We start from the raw sequence: 20,945 nt of genomic DNA on the forward strand, positions 1-20,945 counted from the left end.
CATGTTTCGCAACATGCTATACCTACAATGTTTTACATGCAGCAAGTGTAGGTTAATTATGATAGGACACTCTTGATTCTCTGAAATTTTAATACACATAAACATTTCGGTTCGCTGTGAGAAATGCAGTGATTATAAATTAGTTTGCTCATTGTTAGACATAGGCCTACAGTAGGCTACAACTTGACTTCTGGGAGAACACAAAACAGCTGTTATAAATGGATGTTTTATATCCCAAACATACTCATACTGTATATTTTCCATCAATGCGTCTTTGCTTGTTTAATGGGTTAAGATTATTGAATTAGAGGACTCATCCTGTTAGACTGCATGAGCCTAAATGCAGAAAGATCCACCGCTGTCCCTATTGAATTGTTTGATTGATAAAAACGAAACCACTTATCAGATCATGAAGTGCCAACCTCAGAGCCCTTCCCTGACTGGATACTATACAGGTGAGTAAACCTCTGCTCAGTCAAGATTGAAAACATGACCCATGTGCTGTTTGATTAAAGATTTTGCACATTCAACTGCACTGATGAGACAAGCTGCTCACCTATACCATCTGTCTTTCAGGAAAAGTCTTTCAAAGGTCAAGAGAGAGATGATCCTGCATCCTCCTCTCCACCAGCAGAGAAGAGCCACAAACCTTCCCTCCTAAACATACATATTATGTTTTATCAGTCAGTTTAAATTTGTTTTCCAAGTTATATCCTTTTTAAAAAAACGAGTATTGTAATTCATTAACATGTTCAAATGTTATTAGGCCGACATACTACACTGTGTTGTTCAGAGACTCGAGAGATAATAAAACAGCTGCGTTGATGCTGAAAACCTATGTAGGCCTATTTTCTTTCCACACAGAAAATAGATCAGGAATCGTTAAGGGAATTGATAAAGAATCAGGCCGATAAGCAGAATCGATAATGGCATTAATATCAATAACATCTTATCAATTCCCATTCCTAAAGTACATGCATCTACCATCAGAAAGAGACTGCACACGTTTGAGTTTCATGGGAGGTGTCCAAGGAGGAAACCCTTGCTGTTTGCCAGAGAACACCCAGACAAAGACCAGGACGTCTGGAACAATATGTTTTGCACAGATGAATCCAAAGTTGAATTATTTGGGCACAGTAACAGAAGACATGTTTGGCGCAAACCAGACAGCATTTGAGCACAAGAATGTCATACCAACTCTGCCCACCGGGGACTGGGATCGAATCCCGGTCTCGCCAGATCCGGATATGGCCGAGGCACACAGGGAGCGGCATATTGAGCGGCCGCTCCAGAGGGCGGTATAGGACTATTTCCGGACAAGGATCCGTCACGCAACAGCGCCCCCGGGGTGCCGGAATAACGGTGCTGGGCTCGAGGAGCCAGTCAGCTCGTCTGCCTGGCGATCTCCTCTGGGGCTGCCGGCCACGGGGTCGTGCGGCGGATCCTACGCAATAGGCAGGGGATAATTGGATGCTAGGTTGGGTTCAATTGGATACCAAATTGGGTGAAAAAGGGATAAAATCTGAAAGAAAAAATAAATAAAATAAATGTCATACCAACTGTGAAGCATGGGGGTGGAAATGTCATGGGTTTTGGCGGCTTTGCTGCAGCAGGGCCTGGCCAGCTCACCATCATAGGATCCACTATGAATTCTTTATTGTATCAGAGTGCTTAAGGAAAATGTGAGAACATCTGAAGCGGATGTGGACCATGCAACATGACAATGACCCAAAACATTCCAGTAAATCCACCAAGTAATGGCTCAAAAAGAAATAAACGGAGAGTTCTGGAATGGCCAAGTCAAAGCCTGGATCTGGATCTTAATCCTGTTGAGGATAGGATCCCCCCCAGCTGTTTGTACTCTATGAAGGTGTATAGACTGGACGCTCTCCACAAATAACTGACTAGCTTAAAATCATTTTATTTTCATTTATCATACAGATATCATTGTCACTGAGGGCTATTTGCAGGTGAAATTGTTGCACAGAGCACCTTTAAATGAGATCTTGATGAACCTAAACTGCCATGAGTTAGATTGTCAGTTGTACTAGCAGTGGCTTTCGCAAGAGCATTTTGCATAATGTCACGGTTTTATTGGTTACTTGCATATTAGGCTAATTCAGCATTATTAGGCACACCGTTTGAATGCCATTGTTAGGATTTAGCAAGCCGAAAGGCTGCCATCATGAACTTCAATTAGTAACCTCGCTTACTTTTGTGGAAAGGATTTGGTTAAAGCCAGTAATAACTCAGTGATTATATATATATACACACACACACACACACACACACATATACATACATACATACATACATACATACATACATACATACATACATACATACATACATACAACACATCCCGGTTCCTTATTAAGACAACCAATCGTAACCATGGTTGCATTTCATAGAGCAGGATCAACACGGTAGACAGCTAGCTTTCACAAACATTCAGAGATAACCCTGGGTAACAAGAAAGCGTAGGTTGAGAACGGGTTACTGAGAATATAGACTCATTCAATGGCCAATCCAAGGTTGGTCTTTCCATAAGAACAAGGAAATATGTTGTTAGTGTATTTAGGAAAATTAGGTAGCACACTCATGCTATATGAAATTACACTAAAAGTACCTGGATGTGCATGGCATTATAGAAGGCAAAAATCTTATGTCAACATTTGCAATTGCATTGTTTTTGCTGAGAGTACATATTGTAGTTATATTTTAGGCCTCCAACCATTAATAAATTGCATGAGTTTCTTCACTTGGAGTTTGCTTAACTTAAAATCCTCAGACAAAATCTCTTCTGAAAGCTGCAGGAGTAGATTACCATCAATTTTCTCTGTGACAAAGAAAGACACAGTGTCATCAGATAGGCCGATGAATCGTAAAGACTTTGACACCTCTTCGATAGAGAGCCCAGAGAGATTGATGGGAGGTTGCCATAATGCTCCTGGGGCAGCGAGAGGAGGGTGGGGGGAGAGGGGATACGAGATGGAGAATATGTCTGTCGTGCCCTGACCATGTTGGCCGAGGGGGCACTTCAGAGTTTCCTGCACTGTACCATCAACTGCCACTATCCCCAAATCTGTACCTCTCGTTGTCTCACATGATTTTGGTGTCCTCGGTGGCAAGATGGGACATGACAAGCTTTGTTTGGCGTTACATTCTTCAATAGACTTGTCTCTGTACATTTCAAGGGTGTAACTCGATGATTTGGTGCAAAACTGACTAGCGTGTGAGGCCTTGTGTGACTCCAGGGTGCTTCCATCTGTGTGCTCTCTTCCATCAAAGTCAAAAAGGCTGGAAGTGCAAGCTTTAGGGGTGCCTGGTGCTCTTTTTCTGGGATAGCTGTAGTAACTTTGACAATGGATGGGCAAGAACTCCTCCATGCCTTGGGAATCTCCTCCACTTAAGTTGTTGGGCCATGACAACCTGGAGGATAAGCCATCAAACGGTGGGCTAACACAAGACGCTGTTGGGCTCTCCTCTTCCGCACTGGCTTTAACCCAGCTACAGGGGTGGCACACATGCTGCTGCTCCTCCGGCTCTACCACCTCGTTCTCATCCCCCCCACTGGAGGCAGAAAAAGAGAAGACTGAGTTAGTGAAGACCATTTGTTACAAGTTGGGTTTCAATTGCTGTTAAAAATACACCAAATACAATTGCGCACAAGGCATTGTAAGAGTTAGAGTTTAAGGAGGATTTCTCCATCTTTCGTTAATTTTTTAACATACTTTCACTCTTACTACAGATTTAAAGAGATAGAAAAACCTGGGGCCTCATTTCTAAAAAAGTACTTGCGTGCTATTTCTGCTAGCCTGTCATGATTGCATTTAATATATACAACACGGTTCCACTCAAATAACATGGGGTTAATGCTATTCCAAATGTGATTACAATTTGATGGAAATCACTGTTTCTACTGGACTGAACTTTAAGATTTTGAATGCCTTGAAGAGTCCATCTGGCTTTATGATTCAGGGAAAACTAGGATAACCCTACATTGAGAGGGAAACGCACAACTTAACTTGAAGTAGCGTACACATCATTAACTCATGTTAAGGAAAGGTATATTCTGAAGAATGTAAGTTAAGCATCTAAACGTAGTATTCATCCTTTAGTCCTTACATGTTGTGGAGGCCTGACGAGTAGTAAGAGAGGGTGGGGCTTGGAGAGCGAGTCTCTTGCTGCCGAGGCTTAGGAGCAGTGGTTGCTGCTGTGTACATCTGCTTGGAGCTTCGTGGAGGGATGGGAGGGGCATTTAGAAGACGGCATTCTTCCTTCACCTGGAAAGAAAACATTCTGCTTGTAAAACCTGTAGGTCTTTACCCATTTTCTACCCAGCCTACTGTATATTCACTGAGACGAATTGCTGAATTTGTTCCATCAGATAAGATACTCATTGCCAAATGAGCCAGATAGTCATTGCCAAAAAAGTATTTATGTATGTAACTAAATGTTAAAACAACGTTCTTTGGTCATATATCAAATCCTTTCTTAAAAAGACAATCCCCCTTTGATAGACCTATGAAGGCTTTTAGCTTTCATGCCTATTCTGTTAAGTACAGAACTGGAAAGGAACTTCTAAAACTAAGTAATACTGGCCAACTGGTGTGCAGGTAGGGTAGTGCATCTTTGAAACTCAAGCCATTTCAAGCAAGCAGTGATAGATTCTTTGCCATTTTAAACAATGAAATAAAATGCGATTCGAAAATGCGATTCATTATCATTCCAGTTCAAATATTTCTTGAAAAACAAGATAACAGGAAATAAAATAAAATTAGGAATTTAAGGAATGTGCCATTTTTAAATAACCCTTGAAACCCAAATGAAATCTAGTTCTAGTGTTCTCCCCAAAGAATGTAAGAGTGGCGCTGTGAACTATGTTCATTTCAAGGAATATTAAACTATATAATTGACAATGATAGAGTAACTATCTTTGATCGCTAATGACACTGTTATTAAAAACAATAGTGAAACGTTATGATTTTTCGAATGAAATCAGCATTTATCTGCATTTTTTTTACATTTTGACATGAATAAACGCAAGTCAGGATTCGATAATGCAGTCCAATCCAGTGCCACGCTGTTAAGACATCTTAACCCAGAGTTCGCCTACTGTATCCCCACCAGACTAATCTCTGTTGCCAGACTTCCAGCTAGACTTGACTGAAAAGCATTTTATTGATGCCTCTCTCTCTCCCTCTCTAAAATTGCAGCACTTTGTAGTGCACAGAAAATACGATTATGACTAAGATTGTTGAATACAATTGAGAAAGACTGAGAAAATGGCAAGATTTTGGGGGGGTTTGACAAAATATAGGCAGAGATTTTGATTTGTATGAATTAAATGTTACACCCAGTGTGTGCAGGTAACCATTATCATCATTAATTTCTACTCACAGCTTCAGACTTTGGTGGGACGGGGGGTGGAGGTAGACAGATTTCTGAGGTCATTGGACTCATACCAGAGGCTGTGTAGGGTGGAACAGCTGTCGTGCCTGTAGCGTTGTTAGTGTCCTCGCTCAAAGACTGTTCAGGGGCCCGACCTTGCATTTGGTCCAACCACAGCTCCTCATAAGGAAGGTCCGACTTCAGGAGGACAGACTGGCTCATGTTCTGCAACAGCTCAGGGAAGAGGTACTCTGAGTCAACAGAGTCAGTCAGTGCACCATCTGGTGGCAGAAGAGCCCAGTCTCCACAAAGGGTCATGCAGCCCTGCAAGTTGACCTCACTATTCCCGTGTAGGTTGTTGCCATAAACGCATACAGAGAGTCTGTGAAAGGACTTGGTGAGCTCCTCCCGGGCATAGGTGAGAGAGCTGGGAACATGCATGTGGACAGGGCAGCAGCTGGTGCCGCCACTGCCCCCACTGCCCCCACTGCCACAACTGTTGCTTTTCATAGGACTCTTCCCATCGTCATTCCAGTCAGTCCTTACATCCCGCACAGCACGGGAATAGTCATCGATGTCAAACTGTTCCTGACAGAATGTGAACCAACGATGCACCATAGTGTCCAGCCACAATTCGCCCTGCAGAAGCCCCTCGGGGATAATCAACTTGGGCGTGGCCATGTGAAGGGGAAAGTGGATGGGAAAGATCTTGTTGCTGCGCATAACGCAACAAACCACCACAGTCTTTGTCTGAATGTTGACAAATTTGTAGCGGTGCCCCTCTCGGATGAGATGGAGGTCGTGTTGGTTGCGGGGCGGGCTGTTGGGCACAGTGACATTCACTGGCAGGCGGGTCTTCTCAACGATGTTGCGGATAGTGTGCTCTCCCTCCTGCATCTGGAGCTCCAGAGGACTACAGGTGCTGAACCTGCCCTTGCACTGGAACGGGAGGCTGATGCTCTCATTGGTGCGGTGGTTCATGCATATCAAGCAGGGCATCTTGCCTCGACCAATCTTGCTAATGGAGTTCAGTTTCCCAATCTTCTTGAATATGGTGTTTAATCTGGACTTCTCCTTGGAGGTTTTAGCATATAGAATCTCAGCCTGGCCCATAAGTGTGAGTTCATCCCCTGTGCTCAACATGATGTTGTACACCTCTGTGTCCTCGTTGCATTCACCCGAAGCCATCTGTGAAATAAGGACATGTTAGATGCTCATGCTTTAATGAAAGAATCTTGTTTTAGGTATATACAGCATATATAAAGACGGTGTATGCATGCTGGGGGTTTAGTGGCAACGCCCCCCAATATTATAATAACAATATGCACCAATACCAATACAACACCAATACAATAAAACGTGAATATCCTTGTGATAACTGTACCACCAATTAATAGAATCAGAAGACTTTTTTAGAAACAGACCTTTACATTGAACGTTATCTCTTCCATGACATAAACGCGTTCAGGAAATGCTTTGGCCACCTCCTCCACGCTATTGTAGTACTGCACTGGCTCCTTTACGTCTCTGTCCTGCTCCAGCAACTTAAACTGACCTGAAGGAGAAGAAGAGAGGAGAACTTGGGTGGCTTTTGAGGGCCTGTTTAAATGTTGGGAGGGTGTTGGCCTGTCTGATGTGGTTGGCGTTCCAGAGGGACGGGTAGCTTGGTAGCATGTTACAGGCTAAAGCTTTTATGTTTGTATTATTAACTTGGTGCCTCAAACTAATAATGCAAGCTTCTGAAATATTTACATTTGAGTACAGCAAATCCCTGACCATCATTACTTCGTAAATATCTTTGGTCCTCTGCATTAGCCAGAGTTCAGCCAACCTAATTGCAACCTCACTTTTCCAGTGTAGAGCATTTCTACATTAAATTATGTGCTCCTAAATTGTGGGTGTGCTTACTAAATACACTTCCGTCATGTTGTGAGGCATTGATTATGAGTCAGTGAGATGCCGTCAGCCTGGTTAGTGGATTGGCCCAGGCGCAGAATCATTGATGTAAAGTGGATCAGTCAGTGGGACAGTCAGTTTGATCATTGATTCTTGTGCGACGCTTTTAATCAGTGTAGAACAGACACAGCTGTGGTCCACTGATCTTGTACCCTGAACAAGGTGTACGACAGTACCCTCCATAAGCATTGGAAAGGGGATGCATTTTATTATTATTATTTTTCCAAAATAATTGGATGGTGCTTCATTATACAGCAAGACAATGACCCCAAACATACTGCCATAGCAACTAGGGATTTCTTCGGGGCCAAAAAGCAGAAAGTTCTTGACTGGCCATGTCAATCTTCAGATTTAAATCCAATTGATCATGTATTTAATGTCCTGATGACAAAATGAGATCAAAATAAATAAATAAAAACAACAACTGAAGATGGCAGCAGTACAGGCCTGGCAAAGTGTCACCAAAGAACAGAACCAGCGTCTGGTGGGGTCAATGGATCACAAACTTCAGGCAGTTATTGTATGCAAAGGTTTGTCGACCAAATACGACATCATGAGTACTTTATTTGGAAGGTTGGTAGATTATTTTTTGAGGGAACAGATTGGTTATTTATTTGAAGAAAAGGTAAACTAACGGAACAAATCACTACTTTCTGGGAACAAAATAGCATTTAATGAGAATGGTCTAGTTTTGACATGATCATTTGTCGACTATGACATCTCTGTGGCTCCGTACTTCACCTTCATAATGCACTGGGATCTCTATTTTTGGCCCTATGACATAGTGGCCCTCCTCCAGGCTGTGTGCAGTGATTGTAGTCCATTGCCGGCAGGAATGAATCAAGAGGTAGTCGTTGTCTCGCAGGCCCTCTACCGACTCACCTGAAAAAGAAGAAAAAGCGACACTTGCTAGTTAAAATGTGTTAGTTACAAGTGGTGGACTCAAAAAGTAATATCAATTAAAAGATAACTTCAAGTCGGTTTTTTCACCTAATACATAGGAGAGCATTCTCAATCATAAATCATTGAAATGTGTGTCTTAAAAAGGGGTAATATTTCAATAATCATGTCATGTTATTATAGATATTGTGTGTACATACTGGCATTCCACATTCCGGAACAGACCTAACCTCTATTTTAAGATGTGAATGAATGTGATCATTAAATGTAATATTTGTCGTACACATATTAGATAGCTTATCTTTAAATCTAGCGATATGAGTGGCCAGGGGGCTTATTAAACGAGCTTGTTGTACTTCAGCACCGTCAGCTAGGAGTAAAGATGTAACACCGTTTGGTCACTAACGCATCAGTCTATCGCATTGACACGGTTGACAGTACTATTATATATGTAGCTGTCTGGCTAGATAACTTTCACTAGCATGCCAATCTATCTATCTATCTATCTATCTAACTAACTCGGTACTAGATAGCTAGCTAATAACATTAGTTAGCATTAGCTTACAATCGACAACCGTGTCTTGTCTTTACCAAGCCCAATGTCAACATCGATAGCCTAGCTAGCCAACGGTAGATAGGTGGAGGCTAATCAGCTAGCTTAGTTGAACTGTAAAGATGTAGCTGTTTTCAGTGAACCGACGAACTCAGAGCTGATAGTTAGCTAGCTAGCTAGTGCTGCTAGCCCTGGTCCTCAGAACTGTCTGGCTGGTTGATTTAACAGTTTAAATGTCTCTTACCGTTGTCCAACTTCACAATCTGCGGCAGTCTGTACACACTGACCAGCCTGTCTAAGGGCAGAGACGTGGTGCTCCAGGAGACATCCTTCAGGTTGTTGTACAACATCGAGCCCAGGTCCATGTTGGCTGGAAGACGTCTGCACGTTCACAACGAGCTCAGCTACCTTACCGAGCTGTCAGGCATCTTACTACTGGCATGTTAACTAACTAACTCTTATTTCTGTCCTGTCTTGTTTACTTTGTGGTCCTCCATGTTAGCTCTCTGCCATAAGCTAAGCTTCCTACTAACTTCCCAGTGGACAGGAAATGCCATCATGGATATTCCAACCATAGATAACAGACAGGTCTACTTCCCAACGAATTGGAGGAAAGCTCGTTTCCGCCCAAAATAATAATTTTAAAAAATCTCTCACTTATAGCCCAGATTATTTTATTTTTTTAAATGTGTTCGCTTTTGAAAGTGAGCATGAAAATAATTGACATCCTAATTTTCTGTGCCTGAACAAAACCTGATATAGTGCCATTTTAGCCCAGCCTTATTATGGGAACAAACTAGCGCCACCTAGATGTTAAACCCCCCATAGTCTTTGAATGGCCTTAGCTCTGCTCTTCAACCACATAAACTTGAATACAATGTATGTATTGCATTTATACTTGAAAAGCTATTAGCATTTAAAGGTTGGATTGGTTTAAATGTGTCCCCTGGCTATTGCGCACACCGACTCAAACCTGGCCTTACTGGGAGTGAATCGGCTCTTTGCACCAACCACTTCCATCCCCTTTCCACCAGCACGAACCTAGTTCTAGTTCTAGTTCTAGTTCTGGGCTGGTGCTAGTGCCGGTTCGCAGTTGGTTCGACTTGCAAACCTTCTAAAGAACGGCTTGGTTTCACCATTTGAAAATTACAACCCTTGTTTATACATAGTAGTCCCCTTATTTCAGGGCACCAAAAGTATTGGAAAATGGACTTGACTGGTGTTTCTGGTTGTAGTGAAGTCTCTGTAGTTTGGTAACATATCCTGCGGATGGTAGTCTCTGACACATTCACACCTACCTCTTGGAGTAATGTTCCTGATCTGTGCTTTTTTTTCTTCTTAATTGTGGTGAGCATTCTTCAGTCACCCACTGTAGAAGTGGTTCTTGGCTCAGCCTGTTTGCGAGTGCTGAGCTCACCAGTGCTTTCTTTCTTTTTTTAACGATATTACAAACTGTTGATTTTGGTATGCCGAAGGTTTTGGCTAGATTTGTCTAATATTTCAGCCTCATTATAGCTTCCTTACTTTCCTAACTTTCCCGTTTGGTGCTCATGTTGACTGACACCAATAGCAGACTCCAAAGGCAAATGCAAAAAAAAGCCTCGAATCAATACTAGACATTGACAGCTCTCTTATGCCTGCATACATGATGTGACAGAACACACCTCACATACCAGAAACACCTGTCAAGCCAATAGCCAACATTACTTTTGGGTACCTAAAATCGGGGGACTATGCATAAAGAATGTTTTAATTTCTGAATGGTGAATTCAATATGTACACATACCAAGTACCAATACCATCAAATAAAGGTTAAGAATCTCTACCATCATAGTAATTGTTTGATTTAAACTTTTGGAGTGTAGAGCCAAACGATGAGACATTTATTTAATTTAGGGCAACTTCAAATGCTAATAGTGTAAAAATCTGAATATAAGTTAATTAAGTGGAGTAGTAAGTCAGATATGGGTGCCTAGTTCAAAATATTAAAAAGTAGATGCAAAAATACACATTGAAAGTCAATAGCCAGTGGAATTGGAATTGGAATGGGAATTTATGCAAATTCGAGTATAAAACTCGAGTGTACTTAAAAAGTATAGCCTAAATTATATCAGAAACACATTCTAGAAGTGGTTTGGGCTGTCTATCTTAAAATATGAGAAAAGAAGATACATTTAGAAATGTCCCCCATTCTGAGCGAATGGCCATAGGAATGAATGAGATGTCATGCAAATCTGAGTATAGCTCAAAACGTATAGATGAAAATACTCCTTTAGGGCTGCTCTGTGTCAAAGTTGGTGCATTTATCACAAAAGGCATGATTTCTTCAACAAGTGAAGCTACTGTGCACTACTAATATAGCATTTTCCAGATCTGATACCATTTTGATTTGATAGTAGTAACTACTTTCTCTCTTTTCAACCCATGGTCTTAGTTGTGAGGTTAAGATGGGACACAAGGCTAAAATAAAATGGAAATAGATAATATAGCACCAATGTTGGCAGAGATCTTGATCACATCGTATATGTCAATGTACTGTATGAAATAAATTGTGTAGTGTGAGAACCCCCATCTTGGAGAGAGGGACAGCAAACACAAAGATTTTGGCAAGGTTGCTGTGTAGTGTATGCCAACATTAGTCTGAGACGGCAAAAATGTGTCAAAATAGTATAGTGCATTACTCACTCTAACAAAGTTGAGCATTACTCAACAACTTTACTCAACATTGAGTTTGGATGGTGACAGACAAAGGACATGTTTTTGTATAAAGAAGAGGCATAAGGGCTTGCTTCCCCCCCCCCCTACAAGTGTATTGTGTATTTCAACATATTTGGTTTATTGAAATACACAGTTCAGTTGCCCACTACAAGCTATCCAAATGCTTATTGTTGATAACTCCCAACTTGACAGCTCTATGTTGGTTTCTGTCTGTGTCGCTGGTTGGTTGCATGAACACATGACTGCCAGATCTCTGTACCTTCACCCTGTGTAATTTAGACCCTTTTCTAGTCTGGGTACCAGTATTTCCTAAATGGACCTCTCCTGGAGTTACTGATCTTTTCAGCTTTTTTGTCAGCCATGTGTAATTTTTGTTGTAATTCCATCCCTCCTAAGGCATTCAAGTCTGCCACTAAATAACCTCTTCAGGTTAACTGTCTCTCTTATATCCCTCAGATCCACTTCAAAGCACTGTGTTTTTTTCATTTGCAAAATCAACAAAGCCAATACCGTAAAATACCAGATTTAAAAAAAACTAAAACCGAGGGGCCTTATCCAATAGAATATGGTATCAGTTACAGAACATCCCACTTCCTGTCTATAGCCGCGGGGGCAATGTGTCAGTTTAAGAAGAGAAGTGATTAATCTGTTCTCTTTTTCCTCACTGACGGTGTTGATCAGTGCATCTTCTCAGTTTTTGTACAATGTCATTTGTGGACACTCTCCGACAATGGGATGTGGCAGTGACCTGTCTCGACCGGGGTGACTCTGCGGCTGCCCTAAGAACTTTTCTGGACATTATAGAGAGTGACTCCAGTACGATTTCTAACAGTAAAATGTATTTCAATATTGGCTGCCTTCATCTGATTAATAGGGACCTGGATGCTGCTGAGAAGGTATGATCAGTACCAAATGTCTAAAATGGATTGTTCATATTTTGCATCACTCACAAGAGTCAAGCCTCGTTCCCAATGTATCTAAATAAATCTGTACTGTTAAATTAAATGTACTGTTAATACTGTTAAAATGGCATGTTATTTTCCTATTTAAAAAATGCAAGTCACCGAAAAAGGGGAAGTAAGAGTACACAATACTTGTTGTACATTTCTTTTGGAGAAAGTCACTTTCACACAGTTTTCTGAAATCACTCAGGCATTTGACTGCAGCATCCGCAAAGATGAGCATTTGGCTGTTGCCTTCTTTCAAAGAGGAATGACGTTCTACAAAAAAGAGAGGCAAGATAAATTAATCATGATCGAAATTGATTATTATGACACATTATACACACTTTGAGATGGTGTATTACATTATTCTATATCATTGTATCTAAATGTATGTTCGACCTATAACCAAATTATTTGATGTGCTTTCCTGCACTTTGTTTCTAGGTTTGAAGAGTCTTTTGCTGATTTCCAGTACGCCTTTCGGGAGTTGAGAGGGAACCACATCATTGACTACAATCCACTTGGGCTGAGATACAAATTGTATGCTTGTGAGGTGAGTGCACTCCAAGGTGTGATGAAAGCCTTGCCAGTGTTACAAATGTAAGGCCATGGGTTATGAGAAGATCTACTGATGGTGATGCAGTAGACAATGTGACATTAGTTATTTGTAAATATCATATTAAAGCACGCCATTTATCAATATCCTGACAAATATTCGGACTGACATTACACTCCAAGTTGCATACCCCTAATCTCACTAAGTCATACTCTCCATTTAAATGGATAGTCTGACGGCGCACCCATCAAAAGTGCTGATGGGAGACAGTGCATCCAGTGAATTTCACTAGCAACATATAGACTCTACCAACGAATAGATACTCATGGTGTGACGTTTGATAATGACACCCCAAAGACATTAAAACGTTTATTGAAACAAACAAATAACAACAACTGCAAATGTCAAAAGTGGCCAACGGTAAGCTATTTGTAGTGAGGGTCAATAGGGAAACTTGACTTCCATACCCGAGTAGAGGGGCATGGCTTCAGATTTCTGGGATTTTAATGCTTCCTATGTGAGAACCTATAAAAAGGAATGGAGGGGGGGATTTCAACAGATTCTTTTATAGATAATTGAATGCACACCTACAAAATGCTGGCATCGAAAAGGTCTTCAGCTAACTCCATGTTTTCATCGAGTGCAATGTGTGTACATCGATTTGCACACAATAGCATTGGCAGAGGAGTGGGTCATCCTGTGGAATTCAGGTGGAGACTGCAGCAAAATGTTTCAACGGGTGTCGACTTGCTAACAACTTCTGACAGCACTTTTTACTGCATGCACATAATCTAAATTGAGAGATGAGATTCTGAGATCCGAGATATATACCCAGACACAGGCACGTTCTCAGGCCAAGCAATGGCCTATGGAGGACATAAACAAGTAATGCAGCTGTTGATGTGACCAACTGGGATTGAAACCTGGTCCGCTGCATGTCATAAAACAGGCTTTGTTAGCTTCCTGATCTGAAGCATTAGCTTGGTTTCAGTGTGACCACAGAGTGCAGCACAGCTACATGCTTCACCTTGAACAGTTTACCATGTCATTTCTCTGTAGATTACCAGTTAGACATTGAACCATAAATAAATTGCATGGTCTGCATCAAGTATTTTTATCCCCTCACAGGTTCTGCACAACATGGCCCTTGCCCATGCTCAGATGGGCCAGTGGAAGCAAGCCCAGGACAACCTTGTGACAGCACTAAATCTCAGAACAGAAGCCAAGCTCAGTATCATTGATAAGGCTCTTGAGTCCATACTGGTTAGTGACCATTCTCTAAAGTAAACCACATAGACTTTTACTATTTGTGAGTCATGAACATGTTACAGTGGCTTGCTAATGTATTCACACCCACAACCCCCCTGAAAAATGGGGTTACCACTGTGCTTTCCCACTGTGTTTGCTCAATCCATTGAATTCATGTTGAATTGGTTAGAATTGTAATTATATGATTTGTCTCACTACTTCTCACTAGCCAAAGTAGGTGATGTAACTATTCTGTTCGTCCCACAGAAGCAGAAGCTTTTTGAGCCAGTTGAGGTCCCGGCAAATGTGTTGTTTAAACCAAACAAGCAATATCTGGCTCAACTGGAAAAAAAGGATTATCTGGGCAAGGCCAAGGTATCCCTTTCATCTCTAAACAAATACAAAATATATTATATATATATATATATATATATATATATAAAATGTCAATTTTATACAGGAAAAATGGGATTAGGAACTTTTTTGCACTGAATAAGAAATATTTCCTGTTTAATGTTGAGCATGGTTTTGCATTGGTCCTCAGGTTGTTTCCTCCATCGTCGACCAGGATAAATACTCTGGATTTGCTCCATTACAGCCACAGGTGAAGTGTCACGGACCTTACGAGAACAGACATTTAATTTGATGTGATATATTTCAATAGTGCCATTTTGCAATAGTAACAACGAGTTAACGTCAACCGACAATACAATATTATATTTTCACATTGTAAATAGGTTGAAGATGTTCCTACTGGCCCAAAAAAGCCTGAAGTTCTAAGGTATAGTTCAAATGACACCAAGTACTCTTAAATTATCTTGAGAATGACAATCAGCTAATGGCCATAAAAAAAAAAACAAGGCAGCATAGTTGCTTGTTTGTGAAATCACTGTTGGTTCCTCGATGGCTTTTGACAATTTAATTCCATCGTTATTTAACCAGTTTTTATGTACTGTATGGTTCTCAGAATTAAGGCTGATGTCTGTCACCCCGCAGGGCTCTGGAGGGGGAACCACACACTGTCCTTTTCGAATTTAACGCTGTGACTAGTGAAGAGTTAGCCGTGGTGCCTGGCAACATTGTCTTTGTGCTGCACAAAGGGGACGACAACTGGGCATCTGTCATCTTCAATGAGAGGGTACGTGACGTTGTTTTGTAAATACAATACATTTGCTCTTTGAACAGAGAAACTGCAGGCTTGAATGTGACGTTTGGCTAATAACAAGAGGAAGGTTTGTGACTACACAATGCATCTTTATCTGTCAGGTAACACCAAATAAGTAATTCCATTAGTCATCAGTAATCTTCCTCTGTTAAAAGTAAGAGTGTATAAGTACCGAACTAGTATTGAAGCAGAGAAATGTAACATTAAAAAAGTATTGATTAGTTACTTACAAGCATTATGAATGATCATATTATGATCTGTAATAACAAAGACATGACTTACTCAAATAGTGATGGTGTTTGTGTTATATGCACAGAATGAATTTGGTATTTACATATATCTCATTTTTAGAGGGGGCTTGTTCCTTGCAATTACCTGGAGCGTTTGGAAATCACATTGTCATCTAAACAAGATCAGGTAAATGTCTACCGTTTATGCATAGTAATCTCATCATCACATGGGTATCAGTTACATTACATTTTACATTTTTGGCATTTAGCAGACGCCTTATTCCAAAGCGACTTACATTTGACTAAGCAAGTGAATCATCAATCTACCAGTCGTAGCAGGAAGAGTAATCTCGCTCAGGCCAGGGGCCATTGGCAGTCTCCGTGATAGAAGGAACAAAAAAAACATTAACATTATATTATTGTAATTTCAATGAAATAAGCATGCTTTAAATCGAACTACACATTGAAGTTCATTCTCTTGTATGAAGAAATGCTCAGCTTTCAAATCAAACAAGTAGGCCTACCAGTTAAAACATACAACCCTGATTACAACACCTTCAGTTGAATGAAATGCACACATATATCTAAGTGTAAGGCATTAAATCAAAGCTAGAACAATGTCTGCATATTCAGGTCTTGAGGCTTTAATTCATTCATTGTCTGTTTTATATGAATGGTGCAGTGTTGAGTAATTTGTCAGTTTTACTTTGCTGATATGTTATTTATAACCCGACTTTTGAGTCTGATGTATTTGAGCATAACAGAACAGATTTGGAAACAAAGAAATTACACCATTTTACATTATCGTTGGTTAAAGTATTTCAGATTTGAGTTTGGGAGTTGTTATGGACTTTGAAATATGGTGATTAAATATACGATCAATGCACGTAAAAACGATCTGAGGCGGTGAGCTACTTTGAATACTAGTGCTACACAACTATACTGTACAATACAGTGAAACATCCCCAATACAACTGTCATAGGGTACTCTACACAATGTTCCTGCTGAACAAACAGTTGTCATGTTTCTACCAGTGGTCACTGTTTTCTTGTTACTTTTTCATATAGGACAGGACAAGCAGGGAGGACATCCCAGCAGCACCTAGACGAGTACCACCCAACAGACCTATGAGGAAATCTGGTAAACGTTTGTCATGACATCTTTAAAGTCCACATATTTTCCTTTTTTTGAATCAAATCAAATCAAATCAAGTTTTATTTGTATAGCGCATTTCTCACAAGATGCGGCTCAATGCGCTTTACATACTGACAGAGCCGCATGCAGGCAAAAGTAAAAACCTGTACACTGTGTAGCCAGGAAAATTCCCTTGCAGCCCTCTACTCATAGAGCGACTACTACCAGTTTGCCTACCAGCACACAGCTGTATTATCTCATTAAGAGAGGGTCATTGATTTAGTCCAGTTGTTGGTATCATGGAAATTACAAATATTGAATATGTACATAGTTTCCTACATAGTAAATGAAACATAATGACGCCTTTAGCGTTGGTTCAACCAGGAAGATTGAACTGCACGTCACCTCGTTAACTAATATCCTAGGGTCAAAACGTCAGTATTTCAATTACTTCAATAACCCTAACCCTAACACTAACTATGAGTATTTCAATTACTTCAATAACTCTAATACTAACCCTAACCATGAGTATTTCAATGACTTTGTACTCAGTGCGTGACTTTTCATCCATGAGAGCAGCTTCACTAATGTAAATAGTGCGGCAAGCTCATTTGAAAACAATGACTCGCCTGCCATCCCAAAGTTGACCCTGGGATACCATGATATCCGCAGGACAACTATTTACAATCCTAAACTGTACAATGCAGTACAGCCGTTCAAATTCCGTAAAAGTCTCTGGTCGAATTTGAATTAAAATGATGAACACACCAATCATAAGCATTTCAAGTAAGGGGCTGTCCAATAATTATTTATAGATAGTTTTAAATTAATTATCAATAGTCAGAAATGACAAGTTGAAGTTCAGTTGTCATATGTACAGTACTGGGATTCAAGAGAATGTACACAGAATCATCACTTGCATGTAACTCTCTTATCTCACATCTTAACTCTCAGCATATTTCCAATGTTTCTATTACTTCAGACCAGCACTGTACTTACATGTTTTCTTGCTTTTTTTCTTTTGGGGGGATAATTTGCAACAGCTTTGGCCCCTGAAAATCAGACAGTCAGTAGTACAAACACTGAGGTACGTATGTATTATTATTAAAAACATAACACAGCATTTTACAACATGATATATCCATTGCCAAGTAAAATGCTCAGTAAAACTTAAAAAGTAAAACAACAAATGTTTGTGTGTGTTTATTATTTCTCGTCTTCACATTCTAAACTAGACGGATGAGTCGGGTGACAGTTCTCTGTGTATAGTGAAAGTGCACACCACTTACACCATAGCAATCAGCACTGAACCTGGACTCGCCTATACAAACCTTCTTGAGAAGATCAGTAACAAGCTAAACCACCCTGTTGCAGCAATCACCCTGAGGTAAGGCTTGGTTAAAAGTTGTTGCCAAACGTTATGTCAACATCAATTGTTGTTTCAAAGCCATGCTCAGAGTTCTTGTTAACTATTTCTTTGACTTTCCTTCAAGCTTAAGCCAACCAGATTCTGGTAAAATGGTGATTGACGAGGACACAGTGATGGCCAACGTTTGGAACAGAGCCCGCGATGGCCGTCTAACATTGTGGTGTGACATCCAGGAGGTAATGTATTTAAGAGGAAGTATAGGAATATTATTACTTTGCAAGTAGTCAGGTAACAGGTTTTGAAACAGCTGTTGATGTTGACATAACATTTGCCAACAACTGTTAACCAAGCCTTTCCTCAGGGGGATTGCTGCAACAGGGAGGTTTAGTTTGTTACTGATTTTATCAAGAAGGTAGAAGAGGGGACAAAGGGGCTTGTGAAAATGCCCTCTAAAATATCTAGCTATTAGCTAATCTAGCTACAGGATTTCAAATAATTGTGAGAGAACTATCCTACTGATTTCTTTATCTAGTGTATTTACCTGAGACAAGCAGGCAGGCAGGTAGGGGGACAGGCGAGTGGAGCAGCACCACAAGGAGTGCAGCAAGGGAGAGATGAAAGAGTAGGGGCTTTGTTAGAGTTACACCAGTAGCACTCCCAATTTGTTACCCTTGATTAGATGAATTGCATGTATTTGTTGAAAGTCATGGATACTTTTTTCTTACTAAAGGTCAAGCGTGAGCAGGGCCAAAGCCAGCCTCACATGGAGGCTCTTTATTCCTATGAGTCTTCAGATCCAGAGGATCTTACTTTCCGTCAAGGAGATATCATCGTAATTCTCTCCAAAGGTGAGATACCAATTTTTCTTACACATAAATGCTACAACCCATACCTTCATTGGTGGACACAGCGGTGCCATTGCGTGCCAAGGCTTACTAGCGGCCAATACTTATGGAGGGCACTGTATGATAAACTAACAACATTGTAACATGACACTTTGCTTATATAATAAGGGTCAGTGTCACTGGAATTAGCCTAGATAATGCAGGTTCCCCACACACTTATGGTGCCCTCCATAAGTATTGGAAAGAGGAAGCAATTAGAAATGACAAAAAAAAATATTTTTTGCTGCTTTAATTCAATGTTTTCTTTTTTCAGACTGGTTTCACCATTTATAAATTACAACCCTTTTTATATATCGTCCCTCTTTTGGGGAAATTGGCTTGACATGTATTTCTGGTTAGTCAGGTTTGTTCCGTCAGACAAGCTGTCAATGTCTAGTATTGATTCTAGCCTTTACGTTCTCCTTTGGAGTCATTCAGGGCCAAAAAGTGGAATGTTCAGAGTGACCAAGTCAATCTTCAGATTTAAATCCAATTGAACATGCATTTTATTTGCTGAAGAAGGAATTTAAAGCAGAATTTTACCCTGTAATCCAGTGGATTTGTTGTTTTTATTATTCAATAGTAGGCCAATACACATTCACAAAAAACATGTTTTACAATGACCTCTGAGTCAAGATATCTTGCTTTGAATGCCCTTATCAGTCCTGATGTTACAAATTGCCAATATTTCACTTTTCCTCCCACGCAAGGTCCTTCTGTTGAACAGCGCAATAGCTAATGCATGCTGCTCCCTTGCAATCACTGACATAGTAGAGGAGAGTTGTAGACACTGCAGAAACTCTCGTCTGACTTATTTTAACACGGTATGACCTCCCGTCAGATTGCTAGCAAAGGACTGTCAATCAAATACAAAAAAATGTTGTACTTTCTAAATGGCGAAACCAATCTGAAAGAAAAGAAAACCCATTGGTATTACAGCTGAGATGCTCTACTTTGACCTCACAGTAATTATGCAAATGCTAAATGCTTCCTCTTCCCTATACTTATGGAGGGCAACATCAGTGTGTGGGGAGCCGATGTAACTGTGTTGAGATGGTAAAACTGAAATACCCCACCCGTGCTGTTGAATTGCTAGCTTTTCGATAGCGTAGCTGGTTTACATCGGGTATTTCAGGAGACAGTCATGTGTGTTGGCTAGTCAGAGGTCACAAGTTGAACAATCGGTTGGAGCAACTTGAATTGCAGGGCAACTGTTTGCAACAAGTTGACGTCTGTCTCACCTACATTATCTAATTCCTGTGATTCAACATAAATTAAGTGAATATCTTATTCCTACCAAGAACCTGGACTTATTTCTAAATTTCCTTTTCTTTTCAGTTAATGAAGACTGGTATGAAGGACAGTGCAACGGAAATATTGGTATATTCCCAGCTTCCTTTGTGGAAGCAGGGTCTATGAAAGAGAAATAATGTGGTCAAAGCAAAAGGCAGGGGAGCGAAGGTATCATCAGCAACTTTAGCAAATGTATCATACCTTTGAAGACTCCTAAACTCAGCCTGTGCATGTTGAGAAACATATCCCATTTATCCATAACAGTCAACGTATTCACTGGCAATGGCTTAATTCCTAGCACCAGATATACAGTATCCCTCTCAGTCGGTTTCTAATATATCTCCAGATTTTTATAACATTGTATCAATCAGATAATGTATAATGTTGTATTAAGCTCTCTTGTATGCATTCTCATAATATTAATGTTAGCTTTATTAATGAATTAATGAATGTGCAAATGTTCAAAACATTTCTATACCCTTATTTTCTTTCACTAATTTCGATCCAATCAAGGATTTAGATAAGGATAGTGGGCTACACCCATTTTCTCTTCATCCCATTGAAATTCCCATGAACTGTGCAGGATTTCTTACGTCTTGT

The 20,945-nt window shown here is 40.3% G+C and overlaps 2 protein-coding genes across 2 annotated transcripts; one reads left to right on the forward strand and one right to left on the reverse strand.

Annotated features, from left to right (window-relative positions):
* Positions 1-1,963: 1,963 nt before the first annotated feature.
* On the reverse strand, positions 1,964-9,177 carry garem (GRB2 associated, regulator of MAPK1). Its single transcript, XM_080543286.1, has 6 exons — positions 9,048-9,177; positions 8,087-8,232; positions 6,819-6,944; positions 5,404-6,582; positions 4,129-4,286; positions 1,964-3,573 (listed from the first exon to the last, which is right to left on the reverse strand). The coding sequence occupies exons 1-6, from the start codon at positions 9,166-9,168 to the stop codon at positions 2,715-2,717; spliced, it is 2,589 nt and encodes an 862-aa protein (XP_080399412.1). The 5' UTR covers positions 9,169-9,177; the 3' UTR covers positions 1,964-2,714.
* A 3,048-nt stretch (positions 9,178-12,225) lies between these two features.
* ncf2 (neutrophil cytosolic factor 2) lies at positions 12,226-20,522 on the forward strand (the record flags this gene model as incomplete). The annotated part of the gene is made up of 15 exons (XM_080543542.1): positions 12,226-12,417; positions 12,674-12,756; positions 12,910-13,018; positions 14,150-14,284; positions 14,537-14,644; positions 14,814-14,873; positions 15,007-15,050; positions 15,266-15,407; positions 15,786-15,851; positions 16,733-16,805; positions 17,843-17,886; positions 18,035-18,186; positions 18,293-18,404; positions 18,899-19,016; positions 20,391-20,522. The coding sequence occupies 15 exons, from the start codon at positions 12,226-12,228 to the stop codon at positions 20,480-20,482; spliced, it is 1,530 nt and encodes a 509-aa protein (XP_080399668.1). The 3' UTR covers positions 20,483-20,522.
* Positions 20,523-20,945: the final 423 nt, after the last annotated feature.

This window comes from Nansenia antarctica, assembly GCF_963989245.1.
Source record: "Nansenia antarctica genome assembly, chromosome: 12".
NCBI lineage: Eukaryota > Metazoa > Chordata > Actinopteri > Argentiniformes > Microstomatidae > Nansenia > Nansenia antarctica.